The sequence below is a fragment of the Prionailurus viverrinus genome, chromosome A1 (assembly GCF_022837055.1).
Source record: "Prionailurus viverrinus isolate Anna chromosome A1, UM_Priviv_1.0, whole genome shotgun sequence".
NCBI classification, from domain to species: domain Eukaryota; kingdom Metazoa; phylum Chordata; class Mammalia; order Carnivora; family Felidae; genus Prionailurus; species Prionailurus viverrinus.
In genome coordinates, this window is record NC_062561.1 from 3,949,684 (window position 1) to 3,973,954 (window position 24,271).

The 24,271-nt window shown below is 44.3% G+C and overlaps 2 protein-coding genes across 5 annotated transcripts in view; one reads left to right on the forward strand and one right to left on the reverse strand.

Moving 5' to 3' along the window:
* Positions 1-15,345, forward strand: part of SGCG (sarcoglycan gamma) — a 152,609-nt gene extending 137,264 nt beyond the window's left edge. The window contains exon 8 of the mRNA XM_047864029.1: positions 15,270-15,345. Within this exon, the coding sequence (XP_047719985.1) occupies positions 15,270-15,299 (30 nt within the window). The 3' untranslated portion in view covers positions 15,300-15,345. The remainder of the gene's footprint in view (positions 1-15,269) is intronic.
* The window catches only part of SACS (sacsin molecular chaperone), a 44,091-nt gene that overhangs the window by 92 nt on the left and 19,728 nt on the right, over positions 1-24,271 (reverse strand). For 3 of the 4 annotated variants that reach the window (XM_047864007.1, XM_047863997.1, XM_047864012.1), the window contains one exon: positions 1,847-14,815. In XM_047864007.1, coding sequence (XP_047719963.1) covers positions 3,258-14,815 — 11,558 coding nt within the window. In that variant the 3' untranslated portion in view covers positions 1,847-3,257. Of the gene's footprint in view, positions 1-1,846; positions 14,816-24,271 lie in introns of those variants that run through there. The other variant, XR_007153267.1, reaches the window with a different exon arrangement.

Genomic DNA, 24,271 nt, shown 5'->3' on the forward strand with positions numbered 1-24,271 from the left:
AGAAAGAATATGCATTTTAAACACATAATTCTTAGTTTTAAATAAAATCTCATGCTGGCTTTAGCATACGAGTAGACTGGGCTCCCAGTGCAAACAGACAATTCTCACCGGTCTGTGCAAACCGACAGCCAGGATGGAACGCGGGCCTTCACGCCTCCAACACCTGCCCTAACGCCTGCGCACAATGCTGAGGGGCTGTTGAATGAGCAAATGAATGAATGGCACTACTTTCAGCCATATCCGCTCAATGGAAAAAGCTTTGGAAGCCAAAGGGTGAGGACGGTCCATGGGCAGACTGGGCTTGAGCCCCGCCTGGGGGAGTTGCCCGCCTGTGGTGTCCCCCTGCCCTCTGGATTGCACGCTCGCCAGCCCCCACAATCACGGTCACTTCCCGGAAATAGAGGTCTTCACGTATGTGTATCCGTGCACCTTCTGGTCCTGGGTTCTCAGGTAGAACCCTGCTTAATGCATGACTAAAACCTGTAATTGGTCGTTTCTCCCAGCACTACAAATTTTAACCTTGAGATCTGCAGCACGTCTTTAGTAGGGAAGATGTCCATGGGCACTGACAGGAGAGAATCCCACACACTTGCCTATCAGACCCGTGAACCCCTTTTTATTAAAACGATTTGTACATTTTGCCAGCATCATCCTTGGGCTCTCAGCGTCCCCCCCCCCCCCAACTCTCCCCGCTGCCTTTGAAACTGGTCTGCAGGGGGTCTCCCTGAGTTCCCCGTGGACGCTGTGAACAGCTCAGCCTGCAGGGGGCGCTTCCCTCCCCACCCTCCCCCCCCCCCCCCTCCCCCGCTTTGGCAGTGAAGAACCAGCCCGCTCCTTCCTGGACTGCAGCTGCTGCACACGCAGGCCCAGTTTCCATTTTCCAAAAGGAGGAAAAGCAAAATAGGGGGAAAGCATAAAATAAGAAAATACAAAAATTAGTTCACGTCAAAAATTCCCTAACCCTGAATTTCAAAGTCCAAAAAGCTCCAAAAATCTGAACACTTTGCAAATGCATCTGCAAACTACTGGTGGCAAGATCTGACCTAACTTAAGGTGAGGTTAGTTATCACGTCTGCGCATTCAGCTTAGTGTGAGTGTCCATCGGTTTCCCAGCAGGAATTTAATGTGTTTAAGAGCGCTACCCAACCCTGATGGGAATGCTCGTATTAACTTTCTGAAGTCTGATTTCTGAAATAGATTTGGATCCAAGGGTTTTATATAAGGGATTATGAACCTGTTTTTTTTTTAAAATAACTATAGAAAAAGAACCCCAACTAACCTCAACTAGCATAATGGCCAGACAAGGTTTTCTGTGTAAATTTCAGTATCAAAAAACAGTAAAATATGTTCCAAGTGCTAAGTGTGAGTTTCAAAGGAGCAAGCTCTTCTCAAGGCAGCTCCAGACAGCTAGCGATCCAGAATTTGCTAAACCCCAGAACAGTAAACTCTTAGCTCTGGTCTACCTAGCCTTGAAGACCTGTGCCTCAGGTGTTAATGATGAACATTTTCTGTTAGGGCTCAAGTGTAAATTAGCCCCAGACATGCGGCCCTCTGCTGGGGCAAGGTAAATACCAATTCGGCCTCCACCTATGGAAGAACCGTATTTACTGGGCCTACTTCCGAAGATACATATGTATATATGTATATACACCCATACTGTATATGTCAGCTAATCATATTCCCTAAAAAGGAAAAATGAAGTCTTAACAAAACCAATGAGCACCTAATAAACTCAGTATATATCAAGTACTTTATATTCAATCATAAAAGAGAGCCTACTAAAATGCTAATATAAAATGTAATAAAAAATTCTATCCTAAATATTTCCAATAAACATACATATATGCACATATCAAAAACTTTATATAGGAAGGTACTAAGTTTGCTTTTCAGGAAATACCAGTTACAATAATTTCATATGTACATTTGCTTTATTAAAAGTATGGCACTTAATATAATAGCAGAAGTAATTACATAGCTTCACATCCAGAAGCAATACAATAGTGGAGGCACAAACATTCCTTATTACCAATAAAAGTAAAAAAGTTTTAATATGTTCCATAAGCCCTTAATTGCATAAAATATTATATTTAGCATCATTTACAGCCAGCACACTTATATAAACTAATAATTATCATTACCTCTCTTTTACATTCTGCCAAAGAAATATGCCGAAGTGAATACAATATAGGAGGACACTCAAGCATGAGAAAAATCAAATGTCAGTTCTGAATCATCCATGGGGAAAATGCAATAAACTGTCACAAGCTACTGGACATTGTCACAAGGATTTCACACTGATTTTTTAACGTCTTCAAAAGTAAAATCCAAGAAACTCCACTAAGTGCCATGTGGAAAGAAAAGCTTTGTTTTAACTGCAGCACCTTTAGACAACAAAAGATTGCATCCTGTTCAGTCACACTATATAAATTATGATATTTGTGGAAAATATGTACAAACAGAAAGCGAATGTTCTAACAGTTGACAAATGTCGTTTTGGTACGCAGTTCTTGGACGCGATATTAACATCTGGTGATGAGAACTGCGGCCGTTTTGAGTTTTCCAAACATCATCTTCATGAGATAAGGAGCCTGTAAACATAAGGTGTAAAAAACCACTTAAAAGAAAGATGTAAAGTGCACTCAGTGCACCCTAAGGAGTACTATGTGCATACTCTTAATCAAGTAATATTCAGGATTAAAATACTGTACCATTTTTTAAATGTACTATTTACGATGTAAAATTGCAACAAATTCATAATCAGATCCAGCTGATAATGATGCATCCAAAAGAGGATCTAATTAAAGAAACGATCAGCTCCAAAGACTTGATTCCCCTTATTTGTTGAAACCAGTGATATGTCCAGTGTTTCATAAGCTCCTTCAAAAATACCGCGTTAAAAACATAAAACATACCTCCATCCTGATCACGGACACACACAGACTCGCATCGAACAAACCGTAAGCTTTGGTTACATAAAGTGCAGTTCAATAATGTGCCATCCTAGCCATTCAAATACATCTAGCAATTCTGCAGCTTACCATCTTCAAATAATTTTCTTTTAAAGTCGGCTAAGGTCCTCTGTTTATATGCATGTTAACAACAACTCCAAAGTTCTTCCCAAACAACCTGCAATGTGCTTTACCATTCTTAAATAACTAACTGGCAATGAAGCCTAAGGACGTACAGCATTCATATTTGTGCTACAACACAGTCAAGGTCTGGCTCTGCTTTTTTTTTTTTTTCCTTTAAATACCTCACACCTTCTGTTGTATAAAATTTTCAAGTTTTATGATGATACAGGCGGTACATTCCATCACCCTCATAGCAACCTCAGAAGTGAACCTGTCGTTTGGGATCTGCGGGAAAGGAAGCAGATCAGGGTATCTTGTTTTTAAACTGTCTACGCCGTAGGCCTCCAGCGTGTGGACATCATTCGTCAGTCCTTCAAGCTGCTGACTGTACTCCTCTATTTTCTGTGCGAGTGCGGTGGGCTTTACATCTTTATCGGACTTCCCTCTCACAGCGTAGTCAGCGGCGATCAAAGCTAACTTGGTAGAGAGGTGACATTTGAAGCACACCCATTCATTGGCGTTTTTATGAAGGTCATTCCTGGCAGCTGAAAAATTTGCTCTGGCCTGTCTTAACCATCTACGCGCTTCAACCGGATTGCCAACTGACTTGAAAGTGGGAGGGACAAAGAACCTCTGAGAGTAAGTCTGTCCAGCTGAAGGTGTGCTTTTTTCCTTATTTTGTTGTTGCCTTTCAGATTTATGGCTCGTTGCTTCTTGATTCCATGAAGTATAAAATCTTTGAAACGAGTACTTGTCTGACTGAAATCGGGATGCTGAGGTTGAAAATGTTCGCCTTGAGGCTCTGTCTGCATTTTGATCTAGAAAAGCCTGCTTCTCTAGCCTGTTGATTTCGTTCTGCAAATGTTTAAAAACTTCATTAGCAATGTCATGATTCTCTGGATTTTTGTCAGGGTGCCATTTCAAATACAACCGCCTAATGATCTTTTTCCTTTCCGATTCTGGAAGCTTCCAAGCTTGCTCCACCACTGATGTCACTTCTTTTAAAATTTCTGGTAAAGAATTCACCTTGAGCTTTTTGGGGGACGGATGCTTCGAGGATGAGGTCTTTTGGCTCTCTCTGCCGGAGAAAAGAGGAGGAATGGTTCGTAGACCAGGGGCTAGGAACTCGGTAGGGCTGGTCGGTGTAGAAGGGGCACTGTCTCTGCTTTGAGAGCTTTCCTCAGGCCTTGAAAACTTATAGAGATCAAGAGAGCTAACTATTTTATATTCACTGTAACCAATATCAATCTGATAGATCTTTCCCAGAAAACTAGAATTATCAGCATCTTCTCTTTCAACTTCTTGTACGATAATTGCATACGTATACGTTGGCTGGTACGATCCATAGATATCACCACCTTCAGCATCAACAAGGTACCCAACGTATTCTCCCGGGTAAAAAACATTCATTGGATCCATAAGCAGAGTATAATGGATTTCAGCAGGTATTGGAGTGCCGGGCATCGGAAGTTCAAGTTTCGACGGTTCAGAAGAGTCGTATTTTACTCCTAAACTGTCAAGTTTCTCACTGATCCTGTAAATATCATTGCAACCTAGCATAGCAATTAAATACGAAGTGTCAGAGATCAGATTGTCCGTCGCAGACTTCAGCGTCATTGCCAATGCTAACAGGAAGTTAATGTCCTTGCTGTCTGAATGCTGTATGTATAGCAGAATGACCGCGTTGCCAAATCTCTTCAAAAAAGCGAAAGTTTCACTTCTGCTGTGGGGAATAGGGTTAAAACCTTTAACTCTCAGTGTGGTTTGAAGCTTTTCAAAACAGGACACTTTCAATCCTTCTCTTAGGGCTTTGCAAAGTCTTATGGCTTTTTCTTCATTGGCCAGGAAAGCATTATCATTTTCATGCTTCATAATTCTAATCAGTCCTGTGATGAACTGTTCCGAAGACAAGAGTAGCTGCAATCTTCCCTGAAGAGAACACAATGCTCCAAACTGACAAACTTTGGGAGTCTCCTCGTCTAGCTGTTCTTCAAGTATACTGCTCAATAAACGAGGTCTAAGTTTTTGAGGAAAGAGCATTATCAATTTAGTGTGAAAGCCGTGGTCCTTCCCTAGGTAGCACTGGCTAAGGTCAACCAACATCTGCACGCCGATATTCCCCTGGATTCTACTTTTGTAATGTGGCGCGTCATCAAACACTAAGATGCTCGACTTCACCAGTCTGCCATCCTGGCTTGGAAGGTACAGCGCGAGGTCTCGGACGTTCTCGAGATCACTCCTCACCTTGACCGAATCATTCTGCAGACTCTTGAACAAGCCGGAAACTACTCTCTTAACCGTGCGCATTTCATTAGGATCTAACTGTTTTCCTTCAGAATTTTTGAATATGCGGCTCAACACTTCAACATACTGCTTGGTTGAAATAATATCTTCAGTACCTAGGTGTTTGAACAACTGGTGAAACGTGCCAAGTTCTAAAGGCAGCTTGTACAAGTAAGGTTTAAAATCGGATTCGTATTCTAGATTTATCACTACCTCCTCAGGCTTCAGGAGTTTCCAACCATCTTCCACCATTACAAAAGCAACACCCCGCAGCTGAAACCGAAACTCCCTTTTTTCTGCACTGAGAAATTCATATATGCTCCTTAAGACCTTTGCTCTAGTTTTTACCATCTCTTCATCCAATGTTGTTATGTTGCATATGTTTCTGCAGTTATTAATGACCTTATCAAGAGGAGGATCCAAGTTAACATTAAGCATACTTAAAACTTGTTCGAGCTGTTCCTGCGGACCAAGGTCACTACCTTCTTGTTCTCTGATGCTCAAGGGTGTGGCCTTCTCTGGAAGAATAGGGCAGGATGTCCATAAGAGCTGGAGCACATCACACTGCTTGAATTTGGGGTTTACTTGTGCCCCATTGAACTTTATGAGAGGAAGCGTTCCATTGACCTCTTGATATTGAGGATGAAACCTAATGAACTCTGCAGGGGCCCGCTCAGGACACAAGAACGGTATTAGAGAAAGTTCTTTCAGAAAATTGCCAGATAACAAATCCATTCGTTCTTGGAATATGTGATGGAGAAGGATATCAACTGTATTTTGCAGTGTTTCCTTAGACCAGTTTTCTGTATTAGCTCTCACGCTGATTTCCTTAGCAAACTGCAGCAACTGTTGCTGAGAAAGAATGTACTTTAGTCCAATGTTTCTCAAGAATTCCACCCAGGAGGTCATAAATGTGGCTTGATTTTTGGGCTTTATAAGCTGTTCCAATTTTTTAAAGAAGTCCTTAGGAATAAACAATTTTTCGGGAAGCATAACTTCAAAAACTCGCACCGTTCTATCATAAAAATGTTTCGCTTGCTTTAGTCGACTGTTCGCATCGTGGATTATCAGTAAACTTTCCAGTTTTTCAAAAAGTTGTTCCTTGATCTCTGACAGTTCCTCAATACTTGACAGCCTATTCTTAAGATAGATCAGGTGCTCCAATTTTGCATCGTAAGAGAGATTTTCAATTTTGGGTAAGAGGTGCTTCAAATATACCTCAAGATCATCTACAGGTACACAGCCGAGCAACTCATAGAGTTCTTTTAGGTGTATTTTTTCTTCAAGAAATGCAGATGACGACGACTGTGTCCATTTTTCCACTTCAGCTGAAGGAATACTTTTTGTGAGTACATAGCATGTTCCGAATTTTGCGATGCTCATGTAGCGACCACTGATGGATTTGTAGCATGGAAGTGACTTCAAAATTTTTATGTCGTCTTGGGACATCAAGTGACTGAGATTGCAGTTGAAATACATCAGAAGTGCTTCAAAGTCATTTTCTACTAATTTTTCGGTTCTAAAGGTTGATGTTTGAACCATATAATGTACGGCCTTTAAAATGCTTGTGGGGCTCTCTATGTTTGCAGTGTGACGGGACAACAGAGGAACAAATGCACTGTCTTTGGAGCAGATTTTGTTCAAAGCAAGCTGGATACAGCCAGCTTTCATGAGCGCGTGAAAGACTTTATCGCTCTGGGCATTTGGAAAAACTGCAATGTGCATGAGACTCAGAGGAAGCAGAACATCACCTTCAGGGACTACAAGCTGGTTGGCTGAAACGGTGAACTTTGTTCCTGGAAGCAACGCCCAGTCTTTTAGGGTATCGACAACAATGTCAAATGTTGGTTGTGTTTCTTCTTGATCTTCTTTCACGTTTACAGCCTCGCTGATAAAATGCCACGCGTTCTTAAGCCAAGACTCACTTGCAAAATTGTCCTTCCACTTGGTACAATTTTTGGTCTTATACTCACGAGGCAACACAGAGGATAACAAATCAGTGAAGCTGGAGATGTCAAACACTTTTGCAACCTTACAGTTCAATAAAATATTACTGTATTTCAAATATAACGTATTCATGAACAAGTCTTTGCGGGATGGAATCAACTCATGGTACGTTGTTAGAAACTTGGGTCGTTTTGCGTCAAAAGTCTGCAAAACACTGTCCAGTGTAATGAGAAGGGGCAGTCCCTCCACTTCAATCTCATTTTCCTCTGCGTCCTTGAAACAGTAATCCACTAAAAGTTTCAAACTATGAAAAAGCTTTAGGTTAGTCTGCTGGAGACGACAAGGCAGCTTCCCAATGTGGCAATTAGTGTCAGGAGAAGAAAAGGTCATTAAAAAAGATCTAACATCAGCAGGGGTGACGTAACTAACAGGGATATCCGCATCTATAAGGCAGTGGTACAGATTGGCAGTTTCATCACAGTTGTAAACCAAGTTGAAACCGATTTCTAAAAGGAGGTGTTTCAGTCTATAGACATTCTCTGCCACCGTCTTGCGGGTCGTGATGTTATAATCTGCATTCTTCAGGTGTTGCAATTCATCCTGCAGTAAGTTGTCAAAAAACGGTCTGGTTTTATTTGAAGTAGACATATTAATCCAAGTAATTATAACTGCAGAGTGTAAATCCGAGCCATCGATATTTGGAGCCCGTACAACAGGTAAAAGGCGTTTCATGTCTTCGTGAATGCAGCTGTAAAGTGCTTTCACTAGACAATATAAATCTGGTTGTAGGTCAAGCCTGTTAACTGGGAAAAACGATAAAAACTTCTTTAAAGTATCCTTCACCACATGAATCGGTGTGTTCTGCAAAACCGACAGTGTGGGGTCAGAACCAGGGAAATAGCGCTTTTTTAGCTGGATTAGCAACTCAACATATGCAGGAGCTATTAATGCTGTCATTAAACTGTTATTCCAGTCACTGCGAACACCAACTCCATTATCGTCCCGCCACAGATTTCTTCTGGCTGAATCTAGAGCAAAATGGCCGTTCACGTGGAACGGCAATCCCGTCTCTAAAGAGAGGGGCAAGAAACAGAAGGCCCTGTGGGGTTTTTTGTAGTTGTGAGTAATGCAGGCAGCTACTCCGCCACGTGGGAAGAGAGTAATATCTTGGTTCTTGTGAGCCGATATAACGCTCTTAGACACTTTTTCCATACTTGAAAAACCCGACCTATTACAAATTAGCCACGTAGTAAGATTTCCTTCGGAGTCTTCAGTATCCATAGTATAGGTTATCTGTTGGACTGGTATGTCTTTGAGCTGTCTCTTTTTCGTAACACTATCGATTACAGATGCGTGAAACTGTTTCCTTTTCAGTCTGTCCCCGTCGGTGATTTTGCCCTTTACAGAATACAGCACATTCAGGGCTCCAGTACCTTTGTCTATTTCACAAATAGAAATCTTTTCCATGTGATTAAGAAACATTAAAAGTTCTGCCCCATCTGACCGCAGTTTGTCCAAAAGGTTCTGGACCATTCTGTCTGATGACGGAACTGAAGAAATTTCCGAAACTTTTGCCATTTCTGCGTTACGAAGAGGAAATCTAAACATTGTGCAATTATCCAATTTAAAGTGGGTTCCCAAGTAAAGATCCAGGACATCTGAGAACTGTGTCCTAAAATCTGCATCCAAATCTCTAAACATGCGTCCAGGACTAACGGATGTGGCTCCTGGTGCGTATCTGGCATGAGGATCAAAGATACACAGGATGTCATTGCCAGAAATGAAAGAAGGGCAGTCGGTAATATGATACACAGAATTGAATCCTATTCCGTACTGCCCAGTTTTACAGGGATTTCCTTCTTTGGTGCCTTTTCCAAGGTTCTGAATTCCCCTGACGTCATCCTCCGTGAAAGGTTGGTTGTTGTACACACAGAGCGCTGGCCCTTGCAGGGGGGCCCACTTATCGTCAAATATTCTGTCAACTGGATGCTGTCTAGGATCAAACACAAAACAGATTTCTGTGGCCTTTGCATCATCGGCATTCTGAAGAAGTTCTTTCAACATTTCCTTTTCTGAAGGATAGGCGTTAAGGATACTCTTGATTCTGCTGGTCAGCTTCTCTTTCTGCCCAAATTCCGTGCCAAGTGTCGTGAAACAGATGTTGGAGGCGTACCTCTCCAAGGCTTTGTGTCGCTTTGGGACCGCTCCTAGTTTCACGGCTACTTCCCTGGGTATATCAGCATGACAGTATTTCACGGTGGTGTCCTTAACTTTTATCCAGGGACAATCGTTGTAGCATAGAGATTTGGCAGGGAGAAGCTTAAGATTAGTATCTGGCAGTAATATTTTGCCATAATTTTTCTCACAAAATTCTTGTTTCTTTTCTCTAATGAGACTCCATATTCCTTCACTAATTATTCGCCGGCAAAGCTGAAAATTCTCTTCTGTTATTTGCTTTGTTCCTTTCTCCTGATCAATAGATTCCAAAACAAGGGCAAAGTCCTCAACAGTAAATGACTGCCGCACGCCCACACTTTCGAAAAGCTCACGGAAATTGTTTTTGTATTTATTAGGCAGCTGATAAAGGTAGGGTGCTGCCTCGAAATTCAAGTGAAAAGACACTTTTTCTGAGTCAACATATGCATTCTCAACTAGAATGAAGCTAAAGGGCTTTAGCTTTTCAACAATTGACATCTTAGTGACCTCATTTTGCATCATTGCATCATGAAGGTATTTGTAGCAAGCATTGGTGATGTTCTCCTGGTACAATGTGATCCCATCGTCAACTGACTTTGCAACTTCTTTCAGCTGGTTCACAACCAGATCAACTGTCGGCTTCCTCAGTAATCCCAAAAACTCCTTAACAGCCAGTGACACCGAACCACACCCCCTGAAGGAATGGGAGTTTTCATTTAGAATTGGTTGCAGGAGACAAACTATATCTTGGTGCTCAGCCGTGTAGAGATCAGTTGCTGCAAACATGGTTTCGGGCTTAAAACTGTTACCTTTCCAGTCCAAAGAAAATCCTGCCGGCTTTGTCAGAAATGGAAGGAAGGGGATTGTTTGATATTTTGCAGCAAAATCCTTTGCCCTAGGATCCCTGATTTTCAGCTTTTCATCAATGAGACTTAACAGGATGCTACTTCTCAGACAAGCAGCAGCGTGATCGCTTTTATTAATTTCAGCCACTGACTGTGCACGTTCTAGCATGTCGTCCCACAGAATGTCATCTTTGGCCATACCTAACTGAACCAGCTTAATCAGAATAATAGGATTAAGATAATCCTGAGTGGAGCCATAAGGAAAGCGTCCATCTTTAGTATCAAACAACTTGGCGACGCGTCCTTCAGGGTGGATTAGCCTTGATGGCAAAACCAGAGGATGCCCCTGCAAAGAGCAAGGGATACATGGGGTAACACGAAGAATTCCTGAGAACTCATCAATTTTCTCATTTAGAACAAAGTTCATTAAAGGATCTCTGAGCTCTGCTTCGATTTCTTGGATATTTGGGAAAAACACTTCAGAAAAAAACTGCTTCTCTGAAAAGGTATTTTCAAGCAGTATCTGTTTGCAGCCAGCTTCTTCAAATCCTGCTTTTACTGAAGAAGGAAGTTCAACAGCACAGAGGTTCTTTGACCCGGTCTTCTTGAGGTATTTCAAAAATATCTTGAAGGCTGCTGGGCCAACATCTTTTCTTTTAAGTATAGAGTCATCCAGAAATCTCACGTTCTTCATGGAAACCCACGTAGATCCATCAGAGAAGACTTTGGTCAGTTCTTTCCCTTTTCCATGAGCTATATCTTCATAAAATCCTTGGCAAATGACAGAAAAATCATCATGGACTAATTCAGGATCAGGCCACACCGAGTAGTAAGTATAATCCATTAGCTCCCCATTAGTAGCCAGGTCGCGTAGGACACTGAGGGCCTCCAAGTAAGCCCGCACAATAACGTGCCTCATGAAGGTGGCATTCCATCGTCCTTTCGTGTCTGTCTTCCAGATTTCTTTTCTGTTTGAAGTAACAGCAAAACACCCATTGATGTGAACCGGCAATCCTGTTTTTATTCGTAAGGGTAAATAGCAAAACACTTCTCCCACATGTGGCTTCACAGCCCACTTCTGGTCCTGGATTTCGGACAGCAGAACCCCCACGGCCCCACAGGGAACCAGCCCTAGTCTTCGCCCACTTTCATTCAGGGAAAACTTTAGAGCCTCTCCTGTGTCCATGCAGGTGCATATCAGCCATGTGGTACACTCTACTGTTTTTTGAGGCAACTCATCTGACGGCTTTTTCGACTGGCCAGACTTAGCCATCTCGAAGAGAGCCGTTAGGTCATCCTCTGGACCTCTGAAAAGCGGTGACTGCAAATCAGCAATCCTCCTGAACACATGGTGAAATTCTTCAACTGTGACCTGAAGAATGCAAGACGACTTGGGGGCATCGGCAGGAAGCTTTTTATTACTGCTGCTGCAACTCTTCATGAGCCTAGAAGCTTCTTTTAAAACACTTAAGACAGGGGCACTCACTGCTTTGGAAGAGCAGGGGCTTTTCTTAATGATCACCGTATCTTGCGCCAAGCTGGGATTGCTCTCCTCGATTTTCAAGTACTTCAAATACATGGAGTTCACACTCTGAGTGAAAATGATAAGCCTGTGACCACAGAGACTAAATTCATCCACAAGAGAGTAAATATCTGCCGTATTGTAGCAGGTACTACTAACTTCACTCACTTTGGCTTCCTGTTGCGTTCTAAAGGACAGTCGGAAAAGAGTTCCATCATAGCTGTAAGGGGCTTCTACGGTCAGAGGTAACCGACAGCCAAATACGTCTATAAACGGTTTGAACTGATTGGGAAATTTCCGAAGTCTTTTCTGCTGTTTACTCCAATTAATCTTGATCCCAGGATTAGATTTGTCTTTAATGTGCTTACTGATGTGGTTTATGTTCGGATCGAACATTATCATGAATTCTCGACTCATAATGATGGGAATGTCGGTGATATGGTACACAGAATTAAATCCCAGACCAAATTTTCCAACTTTGTCAACCTCTTCCCTCTTTAAAGATTCTCCTAACCTAGTTATGTTCACAAAATCTGAATCGGAGAATTGAGAATTATTGAATGACCACAGAGCAGGTCCGTGGCAAGCCGCCATCCCCGGGTCTAGAAGATTCTCTCGAATGTCCATATTTCTTCGCATATCAATCATGAAACTGCATTCTGTTGCATTTGCGTCATCGGCATTTTGGAGAAGTTCTTTAAAAATATCTGACACTGATGGGTATTCTTCCAGAATATTTTTAATTCTTACAGTAAGCGGTTCTCTCTGACCTGACTGCTCAAATCCCATGTTCTCAGGATTGATCAGTCTTGTGCTGAGGCATGGAACTTTCAACCATTCTGCAGTCTTCATGGGTATGTCCTCGTGTACCAGAATGATTGGCTCCACCGAATCTTCCAGTAGATCATTGAGGTCATCAACTTTGATGTCACAGTAACAGCATTCATGAATTGGCTTCATGACAAGTTTAGAAGGGTTTTTGCTGTGATGTATAGGAACTGGTGTGTTGGGACTGGCTGGAATCTGATTGCTATACAGCCACCTGATGATATTCAACATAAGATGGAGATTTTGCTTGCTTTCCTGATCGCTGAGATCTTGGTCACTTTTGAGATATACCTTCTGAATGACTACGGAAATATGATCCGACGTCAACTCCTCTATCGAACCACAGACCTTAAACAGTTGGTGGAATTTTGCCATGGTTTTAGGCACACCGTGCAAATAGGGCTGAAGATCAAGATCATGGAATGGTTTTATCACAGCCTGGGCGAGGGGACAAAATTTCTTGCCAGTCCAAACCCACGGAAATCTTAAGGCCCTGAAAGCATCCTTCCCTTCATTTAAATGATCATGCATGAAGCCGTAAATTTCCAGCAAAATATGTTGAAACTGATAGTAGTCCTCATCACTAAAGGTTTTCGAAGTATACCAATCAACAACAATTTTAAAGTGTTTTAAGACCGCACTGATGCTAGGTTCTGTGAAGATGCCCAAAGCTTTTTCCAAGTTCACATGGACACTCTCAACAAGAGGAAGTGACGAGCCAACCAGGATTGCATGGGCTACATCACACATATCTGGTGGGGCACAAAGGTCGCAGACATCTCCCTTCCAGACTAACGAGCCTGGATAGTTTGGTGGCCTTTCCTTGCAAGCCGGGACCCATTTTATTTTCTTCAGGGTCATCTTTCCTTCAGATGACTGCAACAGCGTATGATTCTTGTTTAAAACAAGTAAGAGTGTTTTGGCTTTCTTTACAAGAACCTCCTGATTCGGACAAGAACTGACCTGTAAGGCTTCGATTTTTTTTGCCACTTGCACAACATCAGCTTCTTCGAGGCTGGCTTCGTTTTTTAAACCAATCTGTCTTAAAGAGTGCAGGATATCTGGTGAGGTAAAAGCTGTGGGTGGGAAACAGGTTTCTTCTTCACTATAAAAGAGATCCTTTAGTATTTCTAGATCAGGATCAAAGAGTTCGCCGGCTGACACCATCCGATCCCGCGAAATCTGAATGAATTTTAATGGCCTTAACCAATCAAGCACATTCGGATTCTCGTTTTTAAGGGAGGACAGATTCTCAAGGGTCCATAACATAAGGCGTGTCAACTCATCATGTGAATAAAATTCATTTTCAATATCTTTTAAGATGAGCTTGAAGCAACTGGTGGTCTTTAACTTCTCTATCTTCAACATGTTTGCCAAGCGAATGGTAGCTTCGTCACTACTGTCTATGACTGAGAGAGAGAGTCGCAGATCTGGTGGAAGCTTGGCGGTATGGTGCAAGACCTTACAGCCTTTTAGTTTTGTATACGAGGAAATGCCCTGACCAGATAAGTGGTTAATCCGCTTGAATATTGGCAACTCCTGAATTATTCTTTTCTCTTTTTCACTGCTATCAGTTAAGGTAGCTAAAAACTTCCTCAGGGCATCTTTGTGCGTGGGAAGTAGCGAAGCTATCTGATTACACAATTTCTGCAGCGGCATCTTCTCCATTATCTGCAGCACAGCACTTGGTAACGGCGAGTGAATGTATTTTTTAACAAGTGGATGCTGTATGGAGGCATCTAATTTCTTAAGGACAATCCCTCCAAGTTTCTGTACGATATCTGCTAAAAATTCAGGAAGCTGTGCTTCGGATTCATCATCTAAAATGACTAACGATGGAGTCCTGAGTCTAATGAGCTCCACGCACGCCTGACCATCTTCTAGCGTAGTTCTGGGGATAAGTGGCATCTCATCAAATAGAGTCAAATCCTCTGAAAAATGTATATAGAGATTCTTCCACACCATTTTAAGCCAAGAAACAGATGGGTGATTTTTGTCTTCATCAGACGGATACCACTGAACAATCAACTCTCGGCCAGGCCAGAATGTATTCATTACTTCTTTGATAAGACGTGCAAATCGTTCTGGATTTAGAAGCTGCAGCTGGGTACACGGTCTTCCTGTAAATCATACACAGAGATGTTATAAATACATACAACCCTACTCTAACTTGTCTAGCCTTCTAGTCTTACAGATTACGTAGTACTACGAAGCCATTTTTAGAAGGTTTAAGGACACTGTAAAAATGCGAACATTCAGCATTACTGGGCTAAAATAAGTTTTAAGTAACGACAGAGAATCTGCATATGCACTTGTATTTATGGGAGAAGTGATTCTCTTTGGAGAGCGCTTATTTTAAATCAATCCATAAAATGCGCTTACATGCATTTTTAAAATGATCCTGTAAGTTTCTACAAATAGAATCAACACAGAAAATAACTTTCAGTGGTTATCTGTCCACCAAAAGAAGCATCAAAGAAAATGTGGGAAAAGCTTAAACAGGTACCATTCTACTTAAGGCTAAGTAATTTATAAGGAAACGCAATACAAATTTTCCTTTCTTCGTGTTTCCAGGAGCTGCGCAGGATGAAGGGAGGGGCGTGATAATGGGGTCCCAGATGCAAGTGACCAGCACTCTCTGAAGCTGAGGCCGTGAGGGGTCTTCCACAGTTTCCTTCCACGTACTAACTGGATGCCTAAGGTAGGTGTCACTCAATCTTGTGGGGCCCTGAATCCTCTCATCCGGAGAGAGGATGTGGATGAGGTTCTAGGTCCCAAGACTGCTCCGTTCACATGCCCGAGTATAGACCACATTCACAACTTTTCCCGGCAGCTTTTACCTCTCTACTTCTGACTGACTACGGTGGGCTCTTTGGAGCCCTGGGATTTTGTGGAAATGCTTCGGGGAGAAACAAGTGGGGCAGCCAGGTGCTGCTGGGCAGGTGGGACTGTCCCCAGCCAAGCGGCTCTACTTGCAGGTGGCTTATAAATAAGACTCTAAGATTTTTGTCTCGGGGAAAAGACTGTTGCTGATTTTTTAACCACCGGTCCAGAAAATAACATTCGGGCTTGCCACAGCTTGTGTACTTAGTGCACAAGCATTTGCACCAAGTGCATTTAGTGCCTTAGAGTAGTTATAACACCAATGGGAAAAAATGTTTAAATAATACTGTGTACCTGTAGGTCTGTGTCAGCAAATAAATAAATAAATAAATAAATAAATAAATACATGGCATTTCAAATTCAATCTTCTGGAAACCTAACAATTTTCTTCCAATGTACATACAATTTCTAGACTCTACAAGGGTAATTTTGGGGGAAAAATGATAAAAAAAAAAAAAGGGCACACCTCAAGCCCCTTGAAACTCTGGTTTATCACTATTTTTTAACCGAGAAAGGACACCCTTACCTCACAGTCTTACACCTCAGGAAGATGACTTTACCTTCTACCAAGAAAAGGATCCCTCGTGTTACAAGGAGACATTTTAAAACGACTGCCACAGAAATTGAAGCCAGGGCACAGTTTTGCAACCTTTGGGAGATGTCAATACCCAAACGCTGAACACTGTCAGTTTCTACATTGTGTCATTTAGGGGAAGTCACATAGCTACACTTAAGAAATCCTAAGAGCTCGTCAGCAATTTGGCCAGTATAGCCTCCTTGACCTATGTGCCCCATTAAAATAGACTTTGTATAATTAAGTTTTAACAACATTGTTCTTAAAAAAAATGTTTACCGAATTAATAGACTACCCAAGGCAAGGATATGATTTTGCAAGGATACAAAAAAGAGTTAGAAATTAAAATTCAGAACACTTTGAAACGAAACATTAAATATGCACCACACTGTTCTATGTTAATAGGGGCCACATGACGTGCATTTTGTAGATACTCCCATCTAGTATCCTTGCGCGCAACCGGCAACTTATAAACATATACCCACCTTCAGGAAAACAATCTAATATTAACATATAAGTAAAATGCCAATAAAGCACCCACACCACATATAACATGCAACTAACACACCAGTCATGCTCAACTGAAAAAACGTACGAGAAAATAAAGGAGAGAGAAAATGAAGTTAAGACACAATTCTAAGTGCTTCAGATGGATTCAATCTGAAGTCCCGATTTCTATTTAGTTTGTATTTAAGCTTTTCACCCTGAAGTATGAATGTTAACGCAGAAAAACATCTTCACGCCCCGGGTCAGAAAGCCGCTGAAAGGCTGAAGCGCCTCCAGCGGTATCAGCCAAGTAGTCTTGTGCCATTTTGATAAACCACTTGGCTTTTCTCGCCTCGGCCTTTCAAATCATCAGCACTGTCAAAAGAGGTCAACTGTTCAGGACTCAAGGAGTCCCTGCAGACAGAAACGTTTCACCTAACCTGTCATCAGACAGGACTGTCTAACTCCGAAGTGACTCTTTTAAAGAGCGGTTTTTGCTCTACTGTCCATCTTTCCAAACTAGTAACATCAACCCGCTGAATCACTCTTCAAAGACTGCGCTGATTTGTGTTTATATTTGTTCGCTTGTTCCCGTTCACTACTAACTGCAGGACACGTTTGTGACACGGACAAAAGGATACCATAGAGACTACTTCCACGTTTACTTTCCAAGAGACCCCAGTCCTGAACGCTCTCCTTAACTGGGGGCTCACTACACTTGCGCCGACTGGTCGGAGGCGCAGCTGGCTGGCCACTCTGTGCATCGCGGCCGCAGGCACGGCGACAGCTTTCCGTGCTTCGCTTGTACAGAAGGCGGCAGCGGCAGCTCTGACGGCTGATGGGTTCTAGCCACGCTCCACTGCGAAGGGACACCCAAATCTCCCTGCAAATACACGTGCGAGTGAAAGTCCAATGCAACGGTAAGCTAGAGGGGGGTCACTCCTTCCGAGAAACAAAAAGGAAGGAGGGGAAGGAAGGACCAAGTCAAGAAGGGAAAGGGAAGCGCCACGTCTGCCCGCCATCACTCCATCTGGCACCGGGCACGTCTAAGTGGCAGCACCGCGGGTGCCACGGGGGTCCGGGGGGTCGCTACTCTAACACGGGCCACGCCAAGGTGGCTCAAAACTCGCACTGGTGACCAAATTCCTTCCCAGGAAGTCCACGCTGACACTCTGCAGCTGCCTTCCTGGAGTTCGTCTAGAAGAGGAGAGTGACCGACTGGAGAGGTCACTCGCCGGCATCACCCAGAGCACCCCCACGGCAGGCGGAAGCCACGCCACCTACTCCTACCGCCGTCACGCTCTCCTCTTTGATTACACCTCAAAACTACAGGCCCCGTGAAGGCTTCAAGATACCTAGTAATAGTAGCTGTGGATGACACATCACTTACGAGCCAGAAACCAAACTTCGTATTTATGGGAATCGTCAATATAACCAATGACTTGGTTTCCCAATCAGTTTGAGCACGGGTATACGTTACTTCAAAGAACTGAGCCACTCCAAAAATAGTATTTACCATAAAAGCAATTTCCATAAAGCAAATCTTGCAACCTCTAATTTTCCAGGTGAAACGTGAACTGGGGGAAAATAATACCAGTTGGGTCAAAATATTTTTATTTAAAAAAAAAAAAAAGACGGTCCGTAAAATGACACACTAGGCTCCGTAAGAACAATCGGCCAACTGCTCCTAAGGAGCGCGGTGTCAGCCACTTTGCTTTCCTCGGGGGGGGGGGGGGGGGGGGGGGGGGGGCAAGGAGGGGGTGCTCTCTGCCATTCCCGGCTGCGGCACAGCACGCCAGGCTCCACCAGGGGCGCCGTAGGGCTCCTCCCCACGGTCCCTGGTCCCAGGACTGGCTCCCCTCTAGCCTTTTAATCACAGACATTTATGTGCATCATGTAAGAAAGGGGTGTTCACTCTCCTACTCCCCCACTAGAAACCACAGCTTAAAATACAAATTTCAGCAGAATTCTTTCATTTGAAACTAAGTGTTCTGTGAAATGGATGTTTTCAAGTCATTTAGGTATGGTTTTACTGTCGTATGTCCAACCCCCATCTATACACCTATATTGGTACAGTTTCCTCTCTCCTTTAATATTTATTGGCATCAGAAAAAAAAAAGTTAACATAATTTCTAGCTACTTAGGTAAATGAAAAAACAAGATTCAAAGAATCAAATGAACAAAAACATCAGGCTACAAATAAACACAACATTCAGTTATCATACCTGAATATCCCCAGAGTAGTTGTTGTGCTAGAATACAATTAAATCCGATCTTAGAAAATGCCAGAATTGTCACAATTTCACATGATGGCTACAGAAATTATTCTATATCTTAAGATAACACTGTCTATGGAATCTTACACAACATATGTAAAAGAAAAGCCATACACAGAAGTCCAAATAGAGCAGAATATACATTTAAGATTTAAAAACGTATTTCAATGCAAAACTAAATCCAAACTACATAAAGGTAGGGAATCTTAGTTTAGAAAGAGAGCAAAGACAAGAGAGGTAGGAACTCTGTATGTATAAATTACACTTCAACCACATAAGTAAAGTCATTTGATAAGCTCCCAATGTGCTTTTGTACAGATGACCGTCATGTGACATTCAGATATACTAGGTAAGAATTAAGAAAGGGAAGACATGTGATTTGTGGAACCAATCACTCCATAAATTGGGGTGCCTCTACAAAGTAGGTGCACGAGTTTTGGAGTATCTCTATGAAGTAAATAGAATTCTGACTCCATGATAAAGTAAGGGAGGCTTTATCATACATTTTCACTGCTTGCCTATGGTAACCATAAATAATTTCAAACTTCAAAGAGCTGCTCCATGGCCATCGAAGCCATGATCAAGTACGACTCCACAGCTCTGTAGACGTGTGCGTATTTGGGTACCTTAGGCTACACTTGGCAGCTAACACAGAGACCACGCTCTTACCAACGGAAGTTAAGCTCTCCTAATCTGAATACCCTTCCAATTACATGAGACGCAATACTGACTGTTAGAGATGGAGAAAAAAACAAGACCTCGCGCCACGTCTCACAGTCTAATGGGGAAGGCGGGCCTTAGACATGATTATAAACGATTAAGCAGGTACGCGGGTATGGGTACGAGTGATACGAGGAGCTCCGTGCTCCACGGGGACACGCGGGCCATGAGACAGACGAACACGAGGGAGCCAGATTGGGGGGGGGGGGGGGGCAGAGGAAACCAGGTGCGCACCTAAGGGAGGACAAGGACAGGCTGTCTGCCAAATACGAGAAACATCAAGGGAGACAATCAAGGAGACTATTAAAAATAATCACGGTGCCAGCCAACACTGATATACCCTTTCCATGTACCAGGAATCTTTAGAACACCCAGAAAACGGAACCACATAATGCAGGGCCTCATCAGAAACGTTAAGAATTTTGGCCTTTGTTCAAAGGAAAAAGGCAGAAGCCTTTGAAAGATTTTCAGATAAGAAGTGGGAAAAACTTCAGAAAGATCATCGTGGCCGTACTGTTGCTGTATTAACTAGAGAGGCAAGGACGGACGTGGGGAGACTTTGAGGTTATGCCGTATTCCAGGTGAAACATAACGGTGGCCAGAAGGAGGGTGAGGTGGGGTTGGGAGGCGTCCTAAGACAGGGCCCTTCTGTCCAAAAGGTAGCTGTGAAAGTAGGAACCTAGAACATCCTCATGGCACAAATCCTGCACCAAAATCTTTGGAATACTGCTGATCTATGTATCTGAGGTTGGCACCTGAAATTTCTTCTTCTGAAAAGTTCTGCATGTATGTACACATGTACATATATGTGTGTGTGTATGTATACACATATATATGTATATGCATATACATACATACATATAGGACTGTCTCCACAATGAACTGTAAATCATTGCAAAGTAGTGTCAACGTGGACCAGGGGAATACACAGCCCCTCCAGACACAACGTCTGCAGTCTGTCCCCTGAACGTCTGAGATGGAACACGGGGCCAGCTCCTCCGTGAGGTCCCCCACCCACCCCGACCTGCCACGCCCTCCTTGCACCGACTCTGCTCAGTGTTTGACACACGACCCGTCACACTAACTGGCAGGGTTATTTGCACTGCTGTCCCCACTGGGCTGTGAGCTCCTTCACTTCTACTCTTCTTTCTGTTGCTTCCGTTCAGCATGATGCCTGGTACCCAGGGGGAAATTCAGACAAATGGTTACTGGGAGTCTTTGGTCATGGAACGGAGCAAGGCAGGAGGCCATATGTAATAAGCAAGTGTGAAAGTATTTTAAATAACAAATAGGATCCTGCTGCTAACCTAACAGGCTTTCCTACCATTTGTCTGATTTAACTGCTTTTTTCCTCCTGATGTCCTCCAAAATCCATCTATCTGCTCTTCTAACTACTCTCTAAATTCTGACAGTCAAGCGTTTACTCGAGCAACGTAACACTCAAACGACTCCAACGAACACGACAATATACGGAGAGCAAGTGAGAGGACAGAAGATGCTCGTTTGAGGACGAAGTACTAAACCACGGGCACGACCCCGGGGATTCCTCTGCCGCTTCATCTTCGCGCTCCTGCCTGCTGCAACACCATCCCCAGCCCCGCATACGGAAGCGTGAACGTGTCCAAGCAGGCTTGTCAAACGGGCACTGCGAGTAAGAAACAAAATAAGGGATCGTCCCTGCTCTCAGGGATTTTCTAGCCCAGCACGGCAAAGTTAGGACCGTGAGAAGGCCAGGGGGACTAAAGGGACCACGTCCTGAGCTCCCCGAGCAGAGGAGGGGCATCTACCCCCGCTGAGCAGGGCAGGGCACGCGAGGGGCGGCCTGTTGGAGACACGTGTGGGCTGAAGAGTAGGCGACGAACACAAGCCAGCGGGGCAGGTACAGGACGGGGAGGGTGTTCCCGGCAAAGGGAACGCGGTGCACAAAACCACAGACACGACAAAACTTTCACTGGGGTAAAAGCAATTACCGAGCGGCCGCCGTGACGCGGCTCTACGTGCTACGCGGCGGTGGCAAGTGTCACAGGGCACAGGGCCCTGCGCTCGCCGAGCCTCTCAACCTACAAGTGCTTGTGACGGCGAGAACAGAAGGGGAACACTGCGGGAACCAAGGCAGGAGATGGCGAGGTCCCCACCACAGAACGCCCTGTCGCCCGCACGAACCACACCAGGTCTGCCCGGGAGGAAGCGGCGTCCGCTGGGGATCCCGAGCAGGGCAGGGGCGTGTTCGGTGAAGAGCGAGCCCGGGAGCGAGGGGCTCTGTGAAAAGCCGCCTCGGCTACCACGGTGGCAGCACAGGAGGAGGAAGCCCGACGGACAGAACCGGGAAGCAGGGGCAACGGATCTGGGGGAGGAGGACTCGAGTCGTGAAAATGTTGATTTCGAGACACTTGCAGACCTCCGAGTCCAACGCGGCAACGGCGGCCGTTCCGTCGGTACTCACGACGTGCCCGGGACGGTGCTGAACCGTGTGCACCGCGGACACGTCACGCCGCGGTCACAGTCATGACTCCTGCGAGTGAACAGCACGGCAGAGCTCTTCTCAAACGAGCCCTGCCGCGGCACCGCAAACGGGACAAAGTCCAGGTAGTACGTTGTGACTGCCCGCCTTCCCTGACCCACCCCGTGTTCGCCTGCCATTAACCTCGAAATAAAGCCATCTTGCATCGGGTATCGCTGAATCTTGAGGGCCTCAGCTACGCCCTCGTGGAAGGATGTAACTGTATCACCAGGTTACTGGTCAGGAAACACAGGCTAAGTTGTTCAAAGTCACACAACGGAGGAGGCAGGAGTGAGCCCAGATCTGCGTGACTCCCAAGTCCTGACACATAACCGCTACGCCACACGGTCCCTCCTGGGACTGGGATGGTAAGTGGAGATCAGCGGCTCTTACACACACCTGGCAGTGGGGGCCCGGGGCCGCCTCACTCAAGGACAGCGAGGAGCAAAACAGAAGAGCGCAGAGGCGCCTGGGTGGCTCAGCTGGTTAACTGTCTGACTCTCGATCTCGGCTCAGGTCATGATCTTTCAGTTCGTGAGCTCGAGCCCCGCATCTGGCTCTGCGCTGATAGCTCAGAGTCCGCTTGCGCTCGCTCTCTCTCTCCCTCTCAAAATAAGTAAACTTGAACAAAAGAAGTCAGCGCTGAGAAGAGCTCCTGAGCTAGCCACCGAGTTTATGCGGTGGATAAACTCAGGTACAGAAATCACAAAGAATTCTGGGAAGCAGGCATAAGAACAAGGACACAGAAAGAGAATGGTGTCATAAAAGCCAAGGAGTTCAAAGAGGGTGTGAGCAACAGCATCGAAGCTTCAGGGAGATGAGGGAAAAGTGACAAAAAGTCCACCGGATTTAACAAAAAAAAGTCATTAATGGGTGACCTCGGCCCGGCAATTTTATCAGAATGCTAGCAGAAGCAAATGTTCATCTGCAGTGATAACGGATGATAAGGAGGTACAGACTTGATAAGCACGCCCCACTCGCTCTAGAAACTGGACCGGGACAGACTGCAAGAAAGGAAATCAAAGTCAGGCTTTGTTCTGTTTTCCCCAAGAAGGAAGAGACTGGAACACGTCCACAGCTAACAGTAAAGGGCAGTCGCAGCAAAGAGTGAAAACACAAGCAGTAACTTAACGTTTAGCTCCAGATTCTAGACGTGATACAAGTAAAACTATCAACTAATGAGACAGATTTTACTTGAGCTGTGAAATCAGAGAAGTACCCACGGCAGAGAAAAAACCCTCATGTTTTAATTCTATGCCCAGAACTTTCAAAAACGGGCAACGGATGGTTACTGAGAGTCCAGTTCCTGGTTCACAGCTTTAGATCCTGATGGTAACAGCACTGCACACTCATGGAACTTGACTCCTGGAACTTGGACTCATCTTTAGTCTGCCACCCCCATCCCAATTCCCTTCCCTTGTATTTAAATAAATACGTGTATGATCGGTAGCAACTTGTCCTTTACTCATTATCCTCGAAAACACCATATACTGTAAAAGACACATCACAAAGAATATGCTTTATACCCTTAACCAATGGGACGAATCCAGAATTTTTCAGGCCATCTCCAACTTCGAAAAAGTTCAGGCAACAGTTCCCTAATGGAAAAGATGCTGGCGGAAGTTGAAAGGTGACATTAAACTGAGAACCATGGTGATTTTGCCCCCCAAGCCCTTCTGTCTTTTCCTAAAAAGAATTCTCAATATAAAGGACACCCATCCTTTGCCAAGACCTCAGGAGCCCCCTTTCCTGACCCTTCCATCTGTCTGCAGTCCCCGGAGCTGACAACGCACAGCTGCACACAACTCGGGAGGGCAGGGCGGTATGGGTGACATAAGGCTGGTGGGTGCGAGACCTGAGCTCTGGGCACACGGGAGCTCCTGACCTTGAACCGAACCTCTCTCTCCTTCCTCTGTGCAATCCAACCGACCACAGCTGTGCCCACTACTACACAGGCTATGAGATAGGAGACTGGGGGAGGGGGGGGGACGGGGGGGGGGGGGCAGGGGAGGGGTCACGTGACAAAGGAACTGGGAAAGCATTAAAAAGTTGTGTAAGAAATTACCATAAACGTACACCACCCGACCGTGACAGAAGAGGTTCTGAAATACGATACCTGCCACCTTTTGATTCTTTT